This window comes from Hyla sarda, chromosome 1 (genome assembly GCF_029499605.1).
Source record: "Hyla sarda isolate aHylSar1 chromosome 1, aHylSar1.hap1, whole genome shotgun sequence".
In the NCBI taxonomy this organism is placed as follows: domain Eukaryota; kingdom Metazoa; phylum Chordata; class Amphibia; order Anura; family Hylidae; genus Hyla; species Hyla sarda.
Genome location: NC_079189.1, coordinates 179,992,842 through 180,010,550, shown reverse-complemented (window position 1 = coordinate 180,010,550; position 17,709 = coordinate 179,992,842). Strand labels below are relative to the sequence as shown.

Below are 17,709 nucleotides of genomic sequence, written 5' to 3'. Positions count from 1 at the left end.
TTTCCTCTGTAGTATTCAGCAGTTAATAAGTACTGGAAGGATTAAGATTTTTTTAATAGAAGTAATTTACAAATCTGTTCAACTTTCTGGCACTAGTTGATTTAAAGAAAAAAAGTTTTCCACCGGCGTACCCCTTTAATGATTCCCATGGCTTGTAACTAATAGTGGACTACAATCCAGACATAATAGCTGATTGTTGTAGAAATAAGCTATTAAATTGATTCTACAATGAACTACGTGGGCCCTCTTTTTTTCTATCTTGCCTTTGGTGTCAGTTCCTTTCCCAATTTCCTACTGACAATACAGATTACAAGAAGAGGGGAGTCTCTCTTTGCCTGGGACTTCTGCAAATGTAATTTACATTGCCAGCAGGGAAGATTGTGGGTCTCCAATATTCAATGTAGAGAAATTTATAAAGAGAGGTAGCCCGGACTGTTACACTCATACTTATTTCTTTGAGGAAAAATTGGTGGCATAGCTGCAAGCCATAAGCAATACCTCCCCAACTTTGTAAGGAAAAAAAGATGGACAGTGTACCACATAAACATTTTTATGTTAACCCAAGCCCCTCTATCACTGTACACGCACAACCATTTCGCCCAGAGTCACTAGATTCAAAAAATTTAAGGCATGCAGCACTAAAAGAGCACTACAGCCCTCTCAGTGTTTTTTTTAAAGGAATATATATATATATATATATATATATATATATATATATATATACACTGTGTATATTTATATTAGGATCAAATGTAAATATCTGTTTCATATGTACATAAGCATTCAGACCCTTTGCTATGACACTTGATATTTAGCTCTGGGGGTCTCCCATTTCTCTTGATCATCTCAGCTGATTGGACAAGATTTGGATAGACAGAGCCGGGTGTAAATAAGGTCTTTCAGATGAAAATGCATATCAGAGCAAAAACCAAGCCATAAGTGGGAAAGAACTGCCTGTAGAGCTCAAAAACAGGGTTATGTGGAAGCACAGGTCTGGAGAAAGGGACAACATTTTCTGCTTCACTGAAAGTTTCCAAGAGCATACATCTTGAATTAAAGGGGTTATCCAGGAAAAAAAACTTTTTTTTATATATATCAACTGGTTCGAGAAAGTTAAACAGATTTGTAAATTACTTCTATTAAAAAATCTTAATCCTTTCAGTACTTATGAGCTTCTAAAGTTAAGGTTGTTCTTTTCTGTCTAAGTGCTCTCTGATGACACGTGTCTCGGAAACCACCCAGTTTAGTAGAGGTTTGCTATGGGGATTTTCTTCTAAACTGGGCGGTTCCCAAGACACGTGTCATCAGAGAGCACTTAGACAGAAAAGAACAACTCAACTTCAGAAGCTCGTAAGTACTGAAAGGATTAAGATTTTTTAATAGAAGTAATTTACAAATCTGTTTAACTTTCTGGAGCCAGTTGATATATAAAAAAAAGTTTTTTCCTGGATAACCCCTTTAAAGATTTTTTGAAAAACTAGGACTCTTCCTTGAGCTATCCTAAGGATAGGGGATAAGTGTCAGATCTCCTCTACGGGGCCCCGGCTCTCCTCCTGAATGGGGCGTGGTGACCACCACATGAAGCGGCGGCCAACACACACCCTCAATGCAGCTCTATGGGAGCACTCAGCAATCTCCGGCTCTCCCATAGAGCACTCCCCATTCAGAAGGTTTTGTATCCTGGAGTCCTCCTTTCATTTTAAGCTTTATATGTGCAGGAAACCAGGTACTGCTCCTCACCTACCCAAAACTAGCCCTACAGTGAAGCATTGTGGTGGCAATATCATGCTGTGGGTGTGTTTTTCAGTGACTGGAACAGAGAAATTAGCCAGCATTGGGGGGAAAGCGGAATGGAGCTGGTGTTAACCCTTCTCCACCAAACTTTACATTTGGTACACAACACAGTTGGTTCATCACTCCACAGAACACATTTGCACTGCTCTAGTATCCATTGGTAGCATGCTTTACACCCATTCATCCAACGTTGAAATTGTGCAGTATCCAACTACATGGTTTTATAACAACTACCCCTAAAGACACTCCACCCAAAGCCAGCACTGTATTATAGTTCTATGCTACTGTTCTCCTTTGTAAAAGTCTATGATAAAGTAATGCATGTTGTATCTTATATAGTGATTGCTAGTGGCCCAATCGTATTAAGGCAGAACAGATAGCTTAAAGGGAATTATACTGTATTACATACCTATATGTGGTCTTAGAAAGGGCGAGGTCCCTGCTAAACCACCTGTTGTTGCCCAGTACGGGAGATGCTGCCCGTACCCTTGCTGCCTTGGTTTTAGGCTAAACCACGCCCTGGCGTCACGAATACAAGGGGTTAATGCCATCTGCCCCTAGGGTAACAACATCTGCCCTCATGACACCCCGCTACCACAACTTTTTGGCGTCCTATGAACAGGATGTGGGTGTGTGCCTTATGCCACAATTTTACCCCTAGTCTGAACTGTGTCCAACATTGTCTGCAAAAACCGCATGCCGATGCAATTTAAGTCTGTGCCAGAATGTGTATGGAACTTTGCAAATGAAAAGTGGTTTACTCGTGGAGCTTGTGAAATAGAGGGGTAGATGAAGAAAAGTACTGTGTTAACCATGTGCAAGATTCGGTCTGAAGCTATGTTACGTTGCCAAGTATTGCCTGTACCTGCAAGGGTTAAAGATGTGCAAGGGAAGTGCATGAAAATGTCCCTCACTGTGGAAACCATGTTGCTGTATCCATGCCGAAGTGGAACGGTGAAGATCTGCCCCTTGTTGCCGGGGGAGCAGAAGTACCGCTGACGCACTTCCAGCTGGTGGCCATTTTCCCAAAGCCTTGCATAAAAGGAGCAGCGCTGCTTGATCCTCCCAGTTTGCCGGAAGTCAGTCTGAGGAGCAACCTGGCGGAATAGGCAAGCACACATGCAGAGAGTCCCAAGATGGCGTTGGTGGCCCAGAAAGTTTCCGTGGCGCAAATGTTTCAGGAGCTGGCAGATCATTTACAGCACATCTCCCTTGGGGCCGAAGAGGCCTGCTACCAAATCTTGCTTCCGAAGGATGATGGAGACTGGCCACCAACCCCGGGGGAGGGAACGCCGGAATCTTCTTGTGCATCATCGCCGGTGAGGCTGTCCTGAGTCCTGGGCCGAAATTCACAACAAGGAGTCAGAAGTGAGTACCCAGGCTGAGGCCACTTTCTCTACCCTTCCTTCTACCCCTAGCCTAGAGCATACCCCCCAGGCCCAGAAGTCTGCAGCACATCCCCGGTCCCCACCTTTACCAAAGTGGTTGTTTGGCGATGAGCCTGGACTAATACAATATATGAGGGAGCACCTTCTTCCCTTGCCAGGGAAGTCCCATCCCCCTAGTCCCACCGGCCTAGTCTGAGAGGGCCAGAAGAGAAGCTCAGGTGGCTGAGATTGTAGAAGGGCTGAGGGCACAAAGAATGGAAAGATATGGGGCGAAGCTGCTGCCATATGAGGTGCGACAAGCGCAGCAGCAGGACACAAAAGCATTGGAGGCCCTGTACATTAGGAAGCTAGAACATCCCCGAGAGGGAGAGCCATCCCTGAAACATTGCAGAGCCACGGTCATAAAATTTTACAAAGTGCGGGTGTTTGGCACCCTCATGGACTGTCGTCATGGTGGGACCATCTTGGTTAATCGTCAGGCAGTGCAGAAAGACTATCTCCCCCCCCCCCCTTCATCATTGCATTCTCTAGAGAACGGGGAGATTGTGGAGTATACTCCTGTACAGAGCTTGAGAGGAGAGTGGCCGGCTGCAGTGACCCGTCCGAAGAATCCAACCCAGATTCCGTTTGCCTACTTCCCATTGGACGACTTGGACGCTGATCCCTTTGCGTTGCTACCGCCTAAAGTCAGAGGTACTATCCAGGAGGAGGTCTACATGGCCGAACACCAAAGTATTTACCACAGTCGTCTGTGAATGTGCCCAGGCCTACTCCTGTGGTCGAAGAGGTTTGGCTCAACCAGTGGGCACCAGCTGAAGTGCCTTGGCCTACTCCCGCAGAGGAGGTTTGGCCAGCCCAACAGGAACCAACTGCTGTTCCCCCAGTGGCACAAGCCTCTGCAGTGCAAATGGTGGTCACCATCAGCCCCACCATTACAGAGTGCACGTTGTCCCTGGTGAATAGTGTTGAGCGGCATAGGCCATATTCGAATTCGCGAATATTCGCGAATATATGGACGAATATTCGTCATATATTCGCGAATATTCGCGGTTTATTTTCGCATATGCAAAAATTCGCGTATGCGAAAATTAGCATATGCGAAAATTTGCATACACAAAAATGAACATAAGCAAAAATTTGCATATGCAAAAATTTGCATATGCTAACACACCAGTCTCACACAGTAGTATTAGAGCCTTCTTTACACCACACAAGCTGGAAGCAGAGAGGGGTGATCACTGTGATGTGTACTGTGAAAAAAAAAAAAAAGAATATTCGTAATTACGAATATATAGTGCTATATTTGTGAATATTCGCGAATTCGCGAATATGCGATATTCGCGAATAAAATTCGCATTGCAAATATTCGCGAGCAACACTACTGGTGAACTGGAACACCCGAGTGAGTCCATTAGAGGGGGCACAGTCCCGTGGATCCTGTTACAAGTGCCAGCCTTGGAAGCAGTCAGACCAGCGAGGCTGGTATGGCAAGGTCCCTAAGTTAAAGGAGTCTACCATGATAATTCTACTGTACATCACTAACTTTCCTTGTGAAGTACTTTTGTTCTCCACAGGTTATGCAATGTTTAAGAAGTGCCTGACGAACTTGTCAAGAAGTTTATTTGTAACCATTTGCGTAAGTGTATGTGCCCGGCTTTTAGCCGTGATACCTTACTAAGAGCTCCCAAAGTGTACCAGGACTGGGGAGCGGTACAATGAAAACATGTATATAGCATTAGAGTAGTATATTTTTGCTCATTCTCTTTGCACAAGTAGATACTTATGTTGGTGTACTATAACGGTTATTGTGTATTATAATAAAATGTATATAATGTGTTTGTACAAAATGTCAAGGTGTACAGTTTCTGTTGTGCATGGCAATTTATATAAGAGGTATTCTATAAGAGGTCTGGAAAAGCGTAGCCACTACTAGTGCTGGGCGGTATGACAAAAAATGCATATCACGGTATTTTTGTAAGTTATGGCGGTTCCACGGTATTTAACGGTATTCCCCCCCACACTGGGGAACTAATCATATGTGACCCGTGGGTGCTGTTCTGCTTCTCTAAACCCTCCCCCCCAATGAATTATAAGCCGCAGTGCTGTCCCCACATCGGGGAACTTATCAGCGCTGCGGCTGATAATTCCTTCATTCGAAGGAGGGGAGGGGCCCGACCAGTTTTGCGGTATAGGAAAATTTTCATATCGTACAGAATTAAAAAAACGGTATTCGGTATGAACCGTTATATCGTCCAACACTAGCCACTACCTCAACACAAGGACAAATTTCCGCAAGGTACAAAGATTAGCTCACAATATAGTATACAAGGTTATGTAACACACATAGTCAGGTCATATGTAAACACTTAAATTACTTGTAGTCCCAGTCCACAAATGTCCAATGTATATATCTGTCTAACATTTTTCTGTCCTCGTGTATAGGGTACTCTACTGGCCAGAGGGTTCCCCTGAAACTAAAAGTTTAAAAGAGGCAGAGTACATTATGTAGAGGTAAAAAGGTTATGGACTAGTTTCTACCTTATTCTTTAACCAGACCTGTGTGACGTCAGGCCCTGCCCCCTCAATGCAAGTCTATGGGAGAGGGCGTGACAGCCGTCACGCCCCCTCCCATAGACTTGCATTGAGGGGGCGGGGTGTGATGCCACACAGGGGTTAAGTCGTTACGTCAAGATCTTCCGTCCCCGTAGTCGGGAGCCAGAACCTCCAGCGGTTCCGGAAGCAGATATGGTGGGTGCTGCATGCTATATTGCGCGGGTCCCCAACGGCATGACCCCCGCGATCAGACATCTTATTCCCTATGCTTTGGATAGGGGTGGAGTACCCCTTTAAGCATCTTACTGTCACAGCAGCAATTATAGAAAAATAGCGTAACACATGACAGTCTTTGGACAAGAGATCACTCAAAGATAAAGACTGTTCCACTGAATCTTGGAAAGTTGGGAACTGTGTTTTAGCAAATTTTTGACTTCTTGCCAAGCAGATTTTATTTAGGTATGATTTTTGCATAATGAATTTATTTTTTACTCCATAGTTATCCAAGACAAAACAATTGGGGACTTTCAGTTTTCTCAGACTATATCTACTATACAGAGAGAAAATCCTCTTCCATTTGGACTCTAAATAAATATACAGGAAAAGAGACTGTAATAATAACTTTAAGACCATCCGTGGCAGACATCACAGATATAAAGATAGTGCCTCAGCTGACATCAAGCTATCCTTACACATTCGGTAAGTTTACCTATTGCTTTCAATACTCTGAAAACAGCCTTTAGCTAAACTCCCCCCCAAGTTCTCTCTCTCCAAGTATCTTTTTTCAAATCAAAACTGTAATATATGGCCCAATAAAGTGCCATATAGCCCTCCATCTTGTTGATAGTAATATCAATTGGGGTATTCTAAATGACATTAATTTTACTTGAACATGCACCAAAAGATGGATAGCAGTGTAATATTTCACAAAGGAGAACCCACATCAAGCTATACATCTGAAATTCAGTGTTTTTTTTTTCCTGGATTCCTTACATGGTTTTTTCTTTTCTTAAAAATTACTATGTTCTACACCTGATTAGACCCTATAAAACTCTGGTCCCTAGCTTCAGCTGCTATCTATGCTCACACGTGGCAGTTAAAGGGTACCTTTCCTCAAAAAAACTTTTGATATATTATAGATTAATGTATGCAGAATAACTTTCCAATAGTATGTTATTAAAAAATATGCTTCTTTCTTTTTCATTTTCCACTTTGAAAAAATTACCACTAGGGGTCTCCCTACCAGTCCTTTTTTTTTTTTTTTATAGATTTCAGACTCATGCAGGAGTCCTAAATCTCATACTGCATCAGGGACACAGACAAGCACATCACTGCTCCCTGGCAGTGAGCAGGTGAGTTTGTCTGTGTTCCAGCTGCAGTCTGAGATTTAGGACTCCAGCATGAGTTTGAAATCTATGAAAAAGGACTGGTAGGGAGACCCCTAGTGGTCATTTTTTCAAAGTGGAAAATTAAAAAGAAAGAAGCATATTTTTTAATAACATGCTATTGGAAAGTTATTCTGCATACATTAATCTATAATATATCAAAAGTTTTTTTGATGAAAGGTACACTTTAAACTGTAGATTTACTAAATATTTGTTGCATATCTTCCCAATATGGATATCTGTGTTTTATGGTTGCCTCTCTTAATAGAATTGTTGGTTCTGTCTGCTGTTTGACCTCTGGCTTGGACTCACTCACCTTCTGCATTTAAGATTTCATGCAGTCCACATGGTTCTGATTCACAACTGCCATCCAGTGCCCTCATCACTGCCATGTCTCACTGCTAATCGGTGACTATGTTGTAGATCGTGATTCCCAACTTTCTGCTGGGGGTCACAGCTAACACTTATATGTTACTTTAGTTAGGTACCTAACAGTCATAGCCACAAATGGCCTGGTGGTCATTATTATACAACTAGTGTATTAAAAGAAAGATATCCTTATGTTCTTTTAGTCTTTTAAATATTATCATATTAAAATATGTATGTGCCTTTGTTTATAAATCAAATGCATGATAAAATAAAATCTAAAGAGTATACTTGGTATTATTTTAAGTGTATTATACATGTTTAATTTTTTTTTTATTATATTGGTCTGTGTTGGGACTCAGAAGATGGCTCAGACTCTTGACAGGAAAATCACTAGGGCAGTGATAATATGGCGTGTAGGGCAATGTAGTATACATCCAACCCACCAATCATTAAGATCCCTCGTCTCACAAGAAACTGAGGTTGGGAATTTGAGATATGTGGTACACAAAATATATATTTGTGGAGTCAATGTGGTCTGTTATAGTTTCCAGGTCTTACTATTATTATTGTTATTATTATTTTAGATCTCTGTCAATTGTTATGAGTTTGCTGGATAATATTCTGCAGTTTGCACCTAAGCGCCCTCTAGTGGCACCTGAATGTTATTCTCTGAGGGTCTATTCACACGTATTCTATGCATATTTGATGCACAGGATTTAAAGCTGCAGATTGGAAGACATGTTCAATTAGTTTACATTGAACTCTGCAGAATAAAAGGGGTATTCGCAACTCCAAAACGAATTCCCAATACACAGGATAGGGGATAACAAAATGATTGGTGGGGGTCTGATTGCTGGGATCACCATTGATTCCTTCAGTTGAATGGAGTGTAGCATTTGTGCTCAGCCAGTGCCCCTTTCATTCTAACACTAGAGTTACATATATCTGGCATCCTGCTCCAGCAAAACTGGTCAAGACTCACCACAACTGATGAGAGAAGTGCATTAGTTGGCATCAGTTGTGTAGCATCCGGCGTCCATTGTTTGTGATCGCCGGACAGGGGAACACAGAAAGATGCGTTCTCCTGCCTGTGCTGGTCCTGTGAGTCCAATCATCCGGCGTCCAAACTGAGATGCCAGATGATTAGTTCTGCTATCATGCTAGCGATGCACGCAGGAGGGAAGCGCCGCCGGACAACTGATATATGCAAAGGAGCTTAGCTCTGCACATTCATTCTGGGGCCAATTTCTCTCTGTTCTCAGGATCTGAAGGGGTCCCAGCAGTTGATCAGCTTGTTATACTTATCCTGAGAATAGGGGATAACTTCTGGAGTTGGGAGTACCCTTTTAAAGGGGTTCTCTGGTGCTTACACATCTTATCCCCTATCCAAAGGAAAGGGGATGAGAAGCCTGATCGCGGGAGTCACGCTCCGCCCCTCAATTGAAGCCGGCGGGAGGGGGCGTGATAGCTTTCACGCCCCCTCCCGTCGGCTTGCATTGAGGGGCAGAGCTTGACGTCACACGCCGCGGGCCCTGTAGTCGCCCGTAATCAGACCCGGAGCGAACACGCTCCGGGGACTGATTACAAACGGGGTGCCGCGTGCATGATCGCTGGCGTCCCCAGCTGCGGGACTCCCGCAATCAGGCATCTAATCCCCTATCCTTTGGATAGGGGATAAGATGTGTAAGCATCGGAGAACCCCTTTAAATCTGCATCTTTACAGGGGCTTTGAGGCTAAAGGATAACCATATTAAACTACTCAAAAGCATTACATTTTTTCAAAGACAGAAGCATGCACACTGAGCTATTCTAACTTATTCTATAATTCCAGGGTCAGACGTGTGTGCCTTAGTGAATGACCTTTGTACAGAAACATGCCAAATCAGCGGAGTGAGCCAGCAGTGCACATGTAAGGACGGGTTTCAACTTTCTTATGATGGCAAACACTGTGAAGGTGAGATGTACCATGTTAATATTAATATACTGAATAAATGCTTGGTTAGAATGAATCACACAACTCTTAGACAATGTAAACTTAGACTAGACAGTCTAAGAATGTGACAGATTTATCACATTGGTTCAGCCTGTTTGATACATTTGGTTAATCTTAAAACTGTTTAGTCAAAGATTACACCACTTATTAGGTGGAATCATTTGCACTAGAATTCTGGCGTATGTTTCAGGCAACCTTGCTTTTGCTAAGTCATTGCTCAGCATCCCAAGTTAAGCCCTTCATTGCTGGGTGGGTGCAGAGCCCTCAGCCCAGCATTGGGATACACTGTCCAGCAATGTATTGACATTGCTGTATCGGGTCCCCAATGAGATATGAAGCAATGTAGAGAATACCTTCTGCTGAGCCCCAAAGTCAATGCTCTGAGCTGGCCTGATGCCAGCTCAGAGCAGGGACTCTGGACAGCTCAGAGTCTGGAGCCCAGTGCACTATAGAGTGCTTTGCTAGGCAACGCTCAATAGTGTATGGCTGCCAGGTTGCCAGGTGTCCTTTACCTGACACATTTATCAAGCTTACGCTCAGTCATGTGTATTTGGATCGCATGCTGAGCAAATCTGTGCACTTTGGGCGATCCAAAAGTCCAAAAGAGTAAGGTTTAAGCTTGATCTGGCATGTAACAAGACAAAATACTAAAGGACCTATGGATGGAGAGTTAATTATGCACTTAACAAACACAATTGATCGCAAAGCGATCACAAAACCCCTTTTTTTCCCATCCACTAATATAAATGTGTTGTGGCCCAGTACAGGAGTTGCACCCCTGTACCCTTGCTGTCCTGTCTGGCGGACTCTATTGCAGTGTCCCCTGAGTCCCTCCTTAATCTGTGTATCATAAATGGTTTATTATACCCTATGTTATCTATTGCATTGTCTGCATAATGTTATGTACCTTTTAAAAGTTGTTGCCAAGTCTTGTAACCAGAGAAGGTGTCAGTGACCATTTGACTTGTGGGTGACCTAAAGGACCCCTCCAAAGTCTCCCCCATATAAATCCTGGGAGGAGCTAGCTAGTTCTGTTCTATGCTGAGTGCAGTGAAGTCAAGACCTGAGAGTGTCTGTTGTCCTGAGGAGTCCTGTACTGGGCCAAGTCACGCAGCCACGCTTCCACCACCAAGTGCCCCACAGGTGAATGTCAAAGCCTGGTAAGCTACACACTAGTCAGTCCTAGTCAAGTCAGTCAAGTCTGTCTAAATTCAGAGTGGGCCTGCAGCATTTTTTTCCAAGTCTACTACAAGTCCCAGCGAGCCCGCAAGTCTCTAAAGTCACTGGTCACCTCCTTGGGCCTAACTGAACTGTAAAGACTATTCCATCTGTTTACCTCAGTAAAGCTGCTGTTGTTCTGTAACTTGGCGTCGGAGTCCTTATTTGCCCCGTGCCTAGCCCAGGATCCAGCGGCCATACCTCGGGTGGTGCAGAGGTTAACCACACCCTGGCGTCATGAATACAAGGGGTTAATGCCATCTGCCCCTAGGGTTATAACATCTGCCCTCATCACACCCTCATCACAACTTTTGGCGTCACGAACAGGATACAGGTGTGCGCCTTATACAAAAAGTACCCCCCCAGTCTGAACTGTGTCCAGCATTGCTGAAAATTTGCACGCTGATGCGAAAAGAAATTGCGCCAGAAAGTGTACAGGACTTTGTCAGTGAAACTTGTCTGTTGCGAGGCGCTTGTGAAATAGAGGGGGAGGTGAAGAAACATTTGCTATCTGCCATTGTGAACAGTAAAAGAATTGTGCAGTCCTGTGTAAAACCTGTACCTGAAAGGGTTAATGTGGCCAGCGAGAAGGAACCAAAAGGACCATCCTGTGTTGCACAGGGGAAGACTTTCCTGACCGGAAAGCAGGAAGTTCACTGGGCGCAACCATATTGAAAGTTCCGGCTGCTGCGCTTGTCCTTGGCTGCTGCTCACCAAGTCTGCACTGCACATTCTGCAAGTATCACCAATCATCAGGATAGAGTCTCCGGTGCCACAGTTTGTCATCAATATCATCCAAACCGGAGCCGCTGCAGCACTTCATCAGCTCTCTTAAAGGGGAACGCACCTCATTCTTCTTAAAGCGACAGCACACTCAAAATTCTACAAGATGTCTGACCCAGCACTACAGATCGCACCTCCATCTCCAGTCCAGCAGCTAGTGTCCTGCAAGCATCAACAACCCTGGTGTTCCAGCGACAGCATCGGTATCCATGGGGAACCCTGTCCTTCCCACATACAATGGAGACCCCTTCACCCTGAGGGATTTCAAAGAGAGGATTCAGAGCTTGTTTGTCTTTTACTCTTTTCCTCCTAACCAATAGGTGCAACTGTTAACAGGACAACTTCAGGGAGCTGCACAAGAGGAAGTCCGCACCTGGCCAGCTTCTGAGAAAGTGACAGTGGAACAGATCTTTGAAGGACTGTACCAGGTATTTGAGTCCCATTCTCCATCAGAGGTACGTCTCCTGCTGTATGAAAGGCGACAAAAGCAAGGTGAGACCATAAGAGAATATGCTGTAGTCCTACAGAATGCCCTGGAGACTGCCCAAAGATTAGATGGTATAATTCCCGAGCAGGGCAACAAAGTGATAATGGACAGATTCATTGATGGAGCCCACAATACGTGGGACAAGGCCCAACTGAGAATGTTAGCAGTCCAAAACCCCAATATGTTGTTTCCTACTTTTAAAAGAATAGCTATTCAAGTAATTGAGTCCTGGACTGAGATTGAAGATATTTGTACTCCCCTTACACCTGCTCAGGCCTATACCCTCACCATCCCCTGTCCCCACCCCAGTGCAACCTCCTTTGCCAGTCCCCACAGTCTCGGATCGACAGAGTGTTAGGCAGGACATTGAGCAATTGACTAAGGCTGTTAAAGAGCTTGCCACCTGGCCTGCTCCACCTGACTGTGAACCACCTTTGCCTAGGAAGCCTGCCCCTGCTCTTGCCCCCCGCATTCCCAGTTACCGTAATCCTCCACCCAATAGATATTCGGGGACTCAGAGACCTTTTTTTTTACCTATTGTAAGAAGCCCGGCCATTGGAAAATGCAGTGCCGGGATTAAAACGGATTTACCTAGAGGTCGAGGACCGGCCCTCTGGAAAACAGTCACCAGGTCCAACCCCCAAACGACCGAAATCAGGACTCTAACTTTATGTCACCTCCTACCCCCTTGTAACAGTTATTGGAGAAGGTGTACCTTTTAGAGACAGGGTCACAAGTGTTTACCATATATAAACGTGTTTTCTACAAACTTTGGGATGCTAGTCTGTTGTGTGAGCCTGATGATGTTCATTTCAGAGTAGTTACAGGTAATGGGCAACCAGTCCCCAGACATGGATACTTGGAGCCAACTATTCAATTGGGTGAACATGTACTTAAAGGACAGGAAGTGATTGTAACCAATGTGACAGATAAGGGGTCTGCTGAATTTATATTCTGAGGAATTGTTTTGCTGAAATTCTAGATGCTTTGTATGCCTCTCTCCCCCATATGTCCCCTTCAGACCAGCAGGCTGTGCAGCACCACCTGAAAGTCCCACAAAGCGGAACAGAAGTTTGCCCACAAGCAAGGCTAGATCTGCAGAGTACAAGTTTAAGATATCAGGTCGGTGACCTTACAACCCAACACTGAAACCATCATATGGTGCCGTGCACGTCCCGAAGTCAACAATCAGGCCCTGCTGGAACCCATGCAGCTAGAAGATAATCCTTTAGTCCAAGCTGCAAGGAGCCTCATCACTGTCTCCAATGGAAGAGTCCCAGTACAGTTAGTGAACCTGTCTGATTCTGCTACTGTCTTACCCAAATACACTCCAGTGGCTCAGTTGTACCTTCTAGAGCCGAAGGACATCGTGACAGAGCATCTAGTTGCCCGACAGCGTGCAGCTCAAGTTACCGGGGAATCCAGTACTAATCAACCAGAGCTCAGGTGGGCACAGCTCCAGGTTGGGGAGGACACTACCCCCCCCGGGACCAGATTAATGGAGTCGTCAATGTCGCCAAGAGGTATCATGAAGCTTTCAGCTAACACCCCACAGACTTCGGAAAAACTTCCATGATCCAGAACCATATCCTCACAGGTGACAGCTCGCCTATCAAGGAGAGACACCATCCGGACACGCCCTGCATGTATCAGACTGTCAAAAAGATGCTAGCCGACATGAAAGAGGCGGACGTGATGCAAGAAAGTCAGAGTCCCTGGGCGGCATCCCTCGTCCTGGTCAAGAAGAAAGATGGAACCGCTTCTGTGTCTACTACAGGAAACTGAACAATGTCACACATGAGGATGCTTATCCTTTGCCAAGAATTGAGGAGTCGCTTACTGCCCTCGGGTCTGCTGCTCACTTCTCCACCCTGGGCTTAACCAGCGGGTACTGGCAAGTGCCCATGGCCGCGGAGGATCAGGAGAATACTGCCTTTGTGACACCCATGGGGTTGTTTGAGTTTGAAAGTATGCCATTTGAGGTATGTAATGCCCCTGCTACGTTCCAGCATCTGATGGAAAGGTGCCTGGGACACTTGAAATTCCTAAGTGTCTTATTGTATCTTAATGATGTCATTGTGTATTCCAAGTCCTACCAGGAACACCTCAGCCATCTGTCAGATGTCTTTCAAGTCCTGATCAAACATGGGCTAAAGATCAAACTATCAAAGTGTCACTTGCTCAAACCCCAAGTCCATTACCTCGGCCACATTGTCAGTGCAGAGGGAGTTCAGCCAAATCCTGAAAAGGTGGATGCTGTCAAGAACTGGCCTACACCGCGCACGGTGAAGGATGTCAGGAGCTTCTTGGGATTTCTCCGGCTATTACCGCCATTTCATCCCACACTTCGCCCAAATTGCAGAACCCCTCACAGCTATCCTGCAGGGTACGGCGAAGGAGAATTACAATAGAAGGCTACCTATTCAATGGGACGAAGAGCAAGAGACATCGTTCCGAGCTCTTAAAGTCTGCTGACAGAACCAGACAGAAGTCAACACGCCAGCTCCTGCCCTATCTCCATTGGCTCCAGTTTATGTACCTGCTCCCAGAGTGCCAACAATAGTTCCATCCTCTCCGGTTCATGTACCAACAGTCCTGATTCCAATGACTCCTGATCAAGTTCCAGCTCCCATGATGGCTGAAGAAGAGCTTGCTGAGATTGCAGAAGTTCCATCAGTTTCTGATTCTCCAGAGGTGGTGTTGTGCAGATCCCAGTGGTCCACACAAGGCCAACTAACTGCTAGGTATAGAGAATAAAGTACCTATGTATATAAAAGTTACCAGTCTATAGCATATTAATGTCCAATCATTATAGAATAACTAATTCTAATGTAATTTCATGTACAGATAGTAAGTAATGTACATAGCATATTTTTTGTACCTAAAATTTTATACCTGTCTCTGTTATCATTTCATGGTCCCCAGTGGCCACTTTATATCATCTGCCCTCCAGGACTGGGCGACGAGGACAGCTGTTGTTAAGAGGGGGAGTTTGTGGTGGCCCAGTACAGGAGTTGCACCCCTATACCCTTGCTGTCCTGTCTGGTGGACTCTATTGCAGTGATACCTCCTGACAAAGTGGGGCAACCCAAGAAACGACGTCTGTTGAGGGTGCACAGGGTCCCCAGATGGGAATCTTAACAACTTGTCATGCACTGTTATAGATATGGATTAGGTTCATTACGTTGATTCTATGTATGGAGGTACAATAAGCTAATTGTGCTTAATACAACCATTGGGAATTATGTGGTTGGGGACACCTGTGCTTTATGGTGTACACGTGTTTTATGGGATAGGTGTTGTCTGTCTTACATGCAATGTGATATTGTTATTTAATACATTTTTGTTAAAGGGGTTCTCCAGTGCTTAGACATCTTATCCCCTATCCAAAGGATAGGGGATAAGATGCCTGATCGCGGGAGTCCTGCCGCTGGGGACCCCCATGATCTTGCACGCGGCACCCCGTTTATAATCAGTCCCCGGAGCGTGTTCGCTCCGGATCTGATTACCGGCGACCACAGGGCCGACGGCGTGTGACGTCACGCTCCTGTCACGCCCCCTCCCATAGACTTGCATTGAGGGGCGGAGCGTGAGGTTACACGGGGCGGAGGCGTGACGTCACACGCCGCCGGCCCCCGTGATCGACAGTAATCAGACCTGGAGCGTGTTCGTTCTGGGACTAATTACAAACGAGGTGCCGCGTGCAAGATCCTGTTGTTTATTTTTTAAGGTGACAAGTGTAGGTTATATAATCTGGCTTAATATTGCTACCTGGTATACTATAGGATATATTCCCAGGAAGAGTGTAGGTGACATATCTATTGCAATGTCCCTTGAGTCCCCCTTAATCTGTGTATCATAAATGGTTAATAATACCCTATGTTATCTATTGTATTGTCTATATAATTTTATGTACCTTTAAATGTTGTTGCCAAGTCTTGTAACCAGGGAAGGTCAGATAACTTGTGGCTGACCTAAAGGACCTGTCACGATGCCGGCTGGCAGGTAGTGGACCCTCTGTGCCAGAGAGGGATTGGCGTGGACCGTGCTAGTGGACCGGTTCTAAGCCACTACTGGTTTTCACCAGAGCCCGCCGCAAAGCGGGATGGTCTTGCTGCGGCGGTAGTGACCAGGTCGTATCCACTAGCAACGGCTCACCTCTCTGGCTGCTGAAGATAGGCGCGGTACAAGGGAGTAGGCAGAAGCAAGGTCGGACGTAGCAGAAGGTCGGGGCAGGCAGCAAGGATCGTAGTCAGGGCAACGGCAGAAGGTCTGGAAACACAGGCAAGGAACACACAAGGAACGCTTTCACTGGCACTAAGGCAACAAGATCCGGCAAGGGAGTGCAAGGGAAGTGAGGTAATATAGGGAAGTGCACAGGTGAAAACCCTAATTGGAACCACTGCGCCAATCAGCGGCGCAGTGGCCCTTTAAATCGCAGAGACCCGGCGCGCGCGCGCCCTAGGGAGCGGGGCCGCGCGCGCCGGGACAGAACAGACGGGGAGCGAGTCAGGTAGGGGAGCCGGGGTGCGCATCGCGAGCGGGCGCTACCCGCATCGCGAATCGCATCCCGGCTGGCAGCAGGATCGCAGCGCCCCGGGTCAGAGGACGTGACCGGAGCGCTGCAGCGGAGGGAGTGAAGCGAGCGCTCCGGGGAGGAGCGGGGACCCGGAGCGCTCGGCGTAACAGTACCCCCCCCCTTGGGTCTCCCCCTCTTCTTGGAGCCTGAGAACCTGAGGAGCAGACTTTTGTCAAGGATGTTGTCCTCAGGTTCCCAGGATCTCTCTTCAGGACCACAACCCTCCCAGTCTACTAAAAAAAAATTTTTCCCTCTGACCTTTTTGGCAGCCAAAATTTCCTTGACCGAGAAGACGTCCGAGGAGCCGGAAACAGGAGTGGGAGGAACAGATTTGGGAGAAAAACGGTTGAGGATGAGTGGTTTGAGAAGAGAGACGTGAAAGGCATTAGGGATACGAAGAGAAGGAGGAAGAAGAAGTTTATAAGAGACAGGATTAATTTGACACAAAATTTTGAAAGGACCAAGATAGCGTGGTCCCAACTTGTAGCTAGGGACACGGAAGCGGACATATTTAGCGGAGAGCCATACCTTGTCTCCAGGGGAAAAAACGGGGGGAGCTCTTCTTTTCTTATCCGCGAACCTCTTCATGCGTGAAGAAGCCTGTAAGAGAGAATTTTGGGTCTCTCTCCATATAATGGAAAGGTCACGAGAAATTTCATCCACAGCGGGCAGACCAGAGGGCAAGGGGGTAGGGAGGGGGGGAAGAGGGTGACGGCCGTACACCACGAAAAATGGGGATTTGGAGGAAGATTCAGAGACCCTGAAGTTATACGAAAATTCGGCCCATGGAAGGAGATCTGCCCAGTCATCCTGGCGGGAGGAAACAAAATGTCGCAAATAATCACCCAGGATCTGGTTAATTCTTTCTACTTGTCCATTGGACTGGGGATGATATGCAGAGGAAAAATTTAATTTAATCTTGAGTTGTTTACAGAGAGCCCTCCAGAATTTAGACACGAATTGGACCCCTCTATCCGAGACAATCTGCGTAGGCAACCCGTGAAGACGAAAAATGTGTACAAAAAATTGTTTAGCCAACTGAGGCGCAGAAGGAAGACCAGGAAGAGGGATGAAATGTGCCATTTTGGAGAATCGATCAACGACCACCCAAATAACGGTGTTGCCACGGGAAGGGGGTAAATCAGTAATAAAATCCATAC

The 17,709-nt window shown here is 45.8% G+C and overlaps 1 protein-coding gene across 7 annotated transcripts in view; it reads left to right on the top strand.

Annotated features, from left to right (window-relative positions):
* EGF (epidermal growth factor) overlaps positions 1 to 17,709 on the top strand; it is a 184,477-nt gene that overhangs the window by 60,881 nt on the left and 105,887 nt on the right. For all 7 annotated transcript variants that reach the window (XM_056564635.1, XM_056564618.1, XM_056564592.1 and 4 more), the window contains 2 exons: positions 6,235 to 6,434; positions 9,321 to 9,443. In XM_056564635.1, coding sequence (XP_056420610.1) covers positions 6,235 to 6,434; positions 9,321 to 9,443 — 323 coding nt within the window. The remainder of the gene's footprint in view (positions 1 to 6,234; positions 6,435 to 9,320; positions 9,444 to 17,709) is intronic.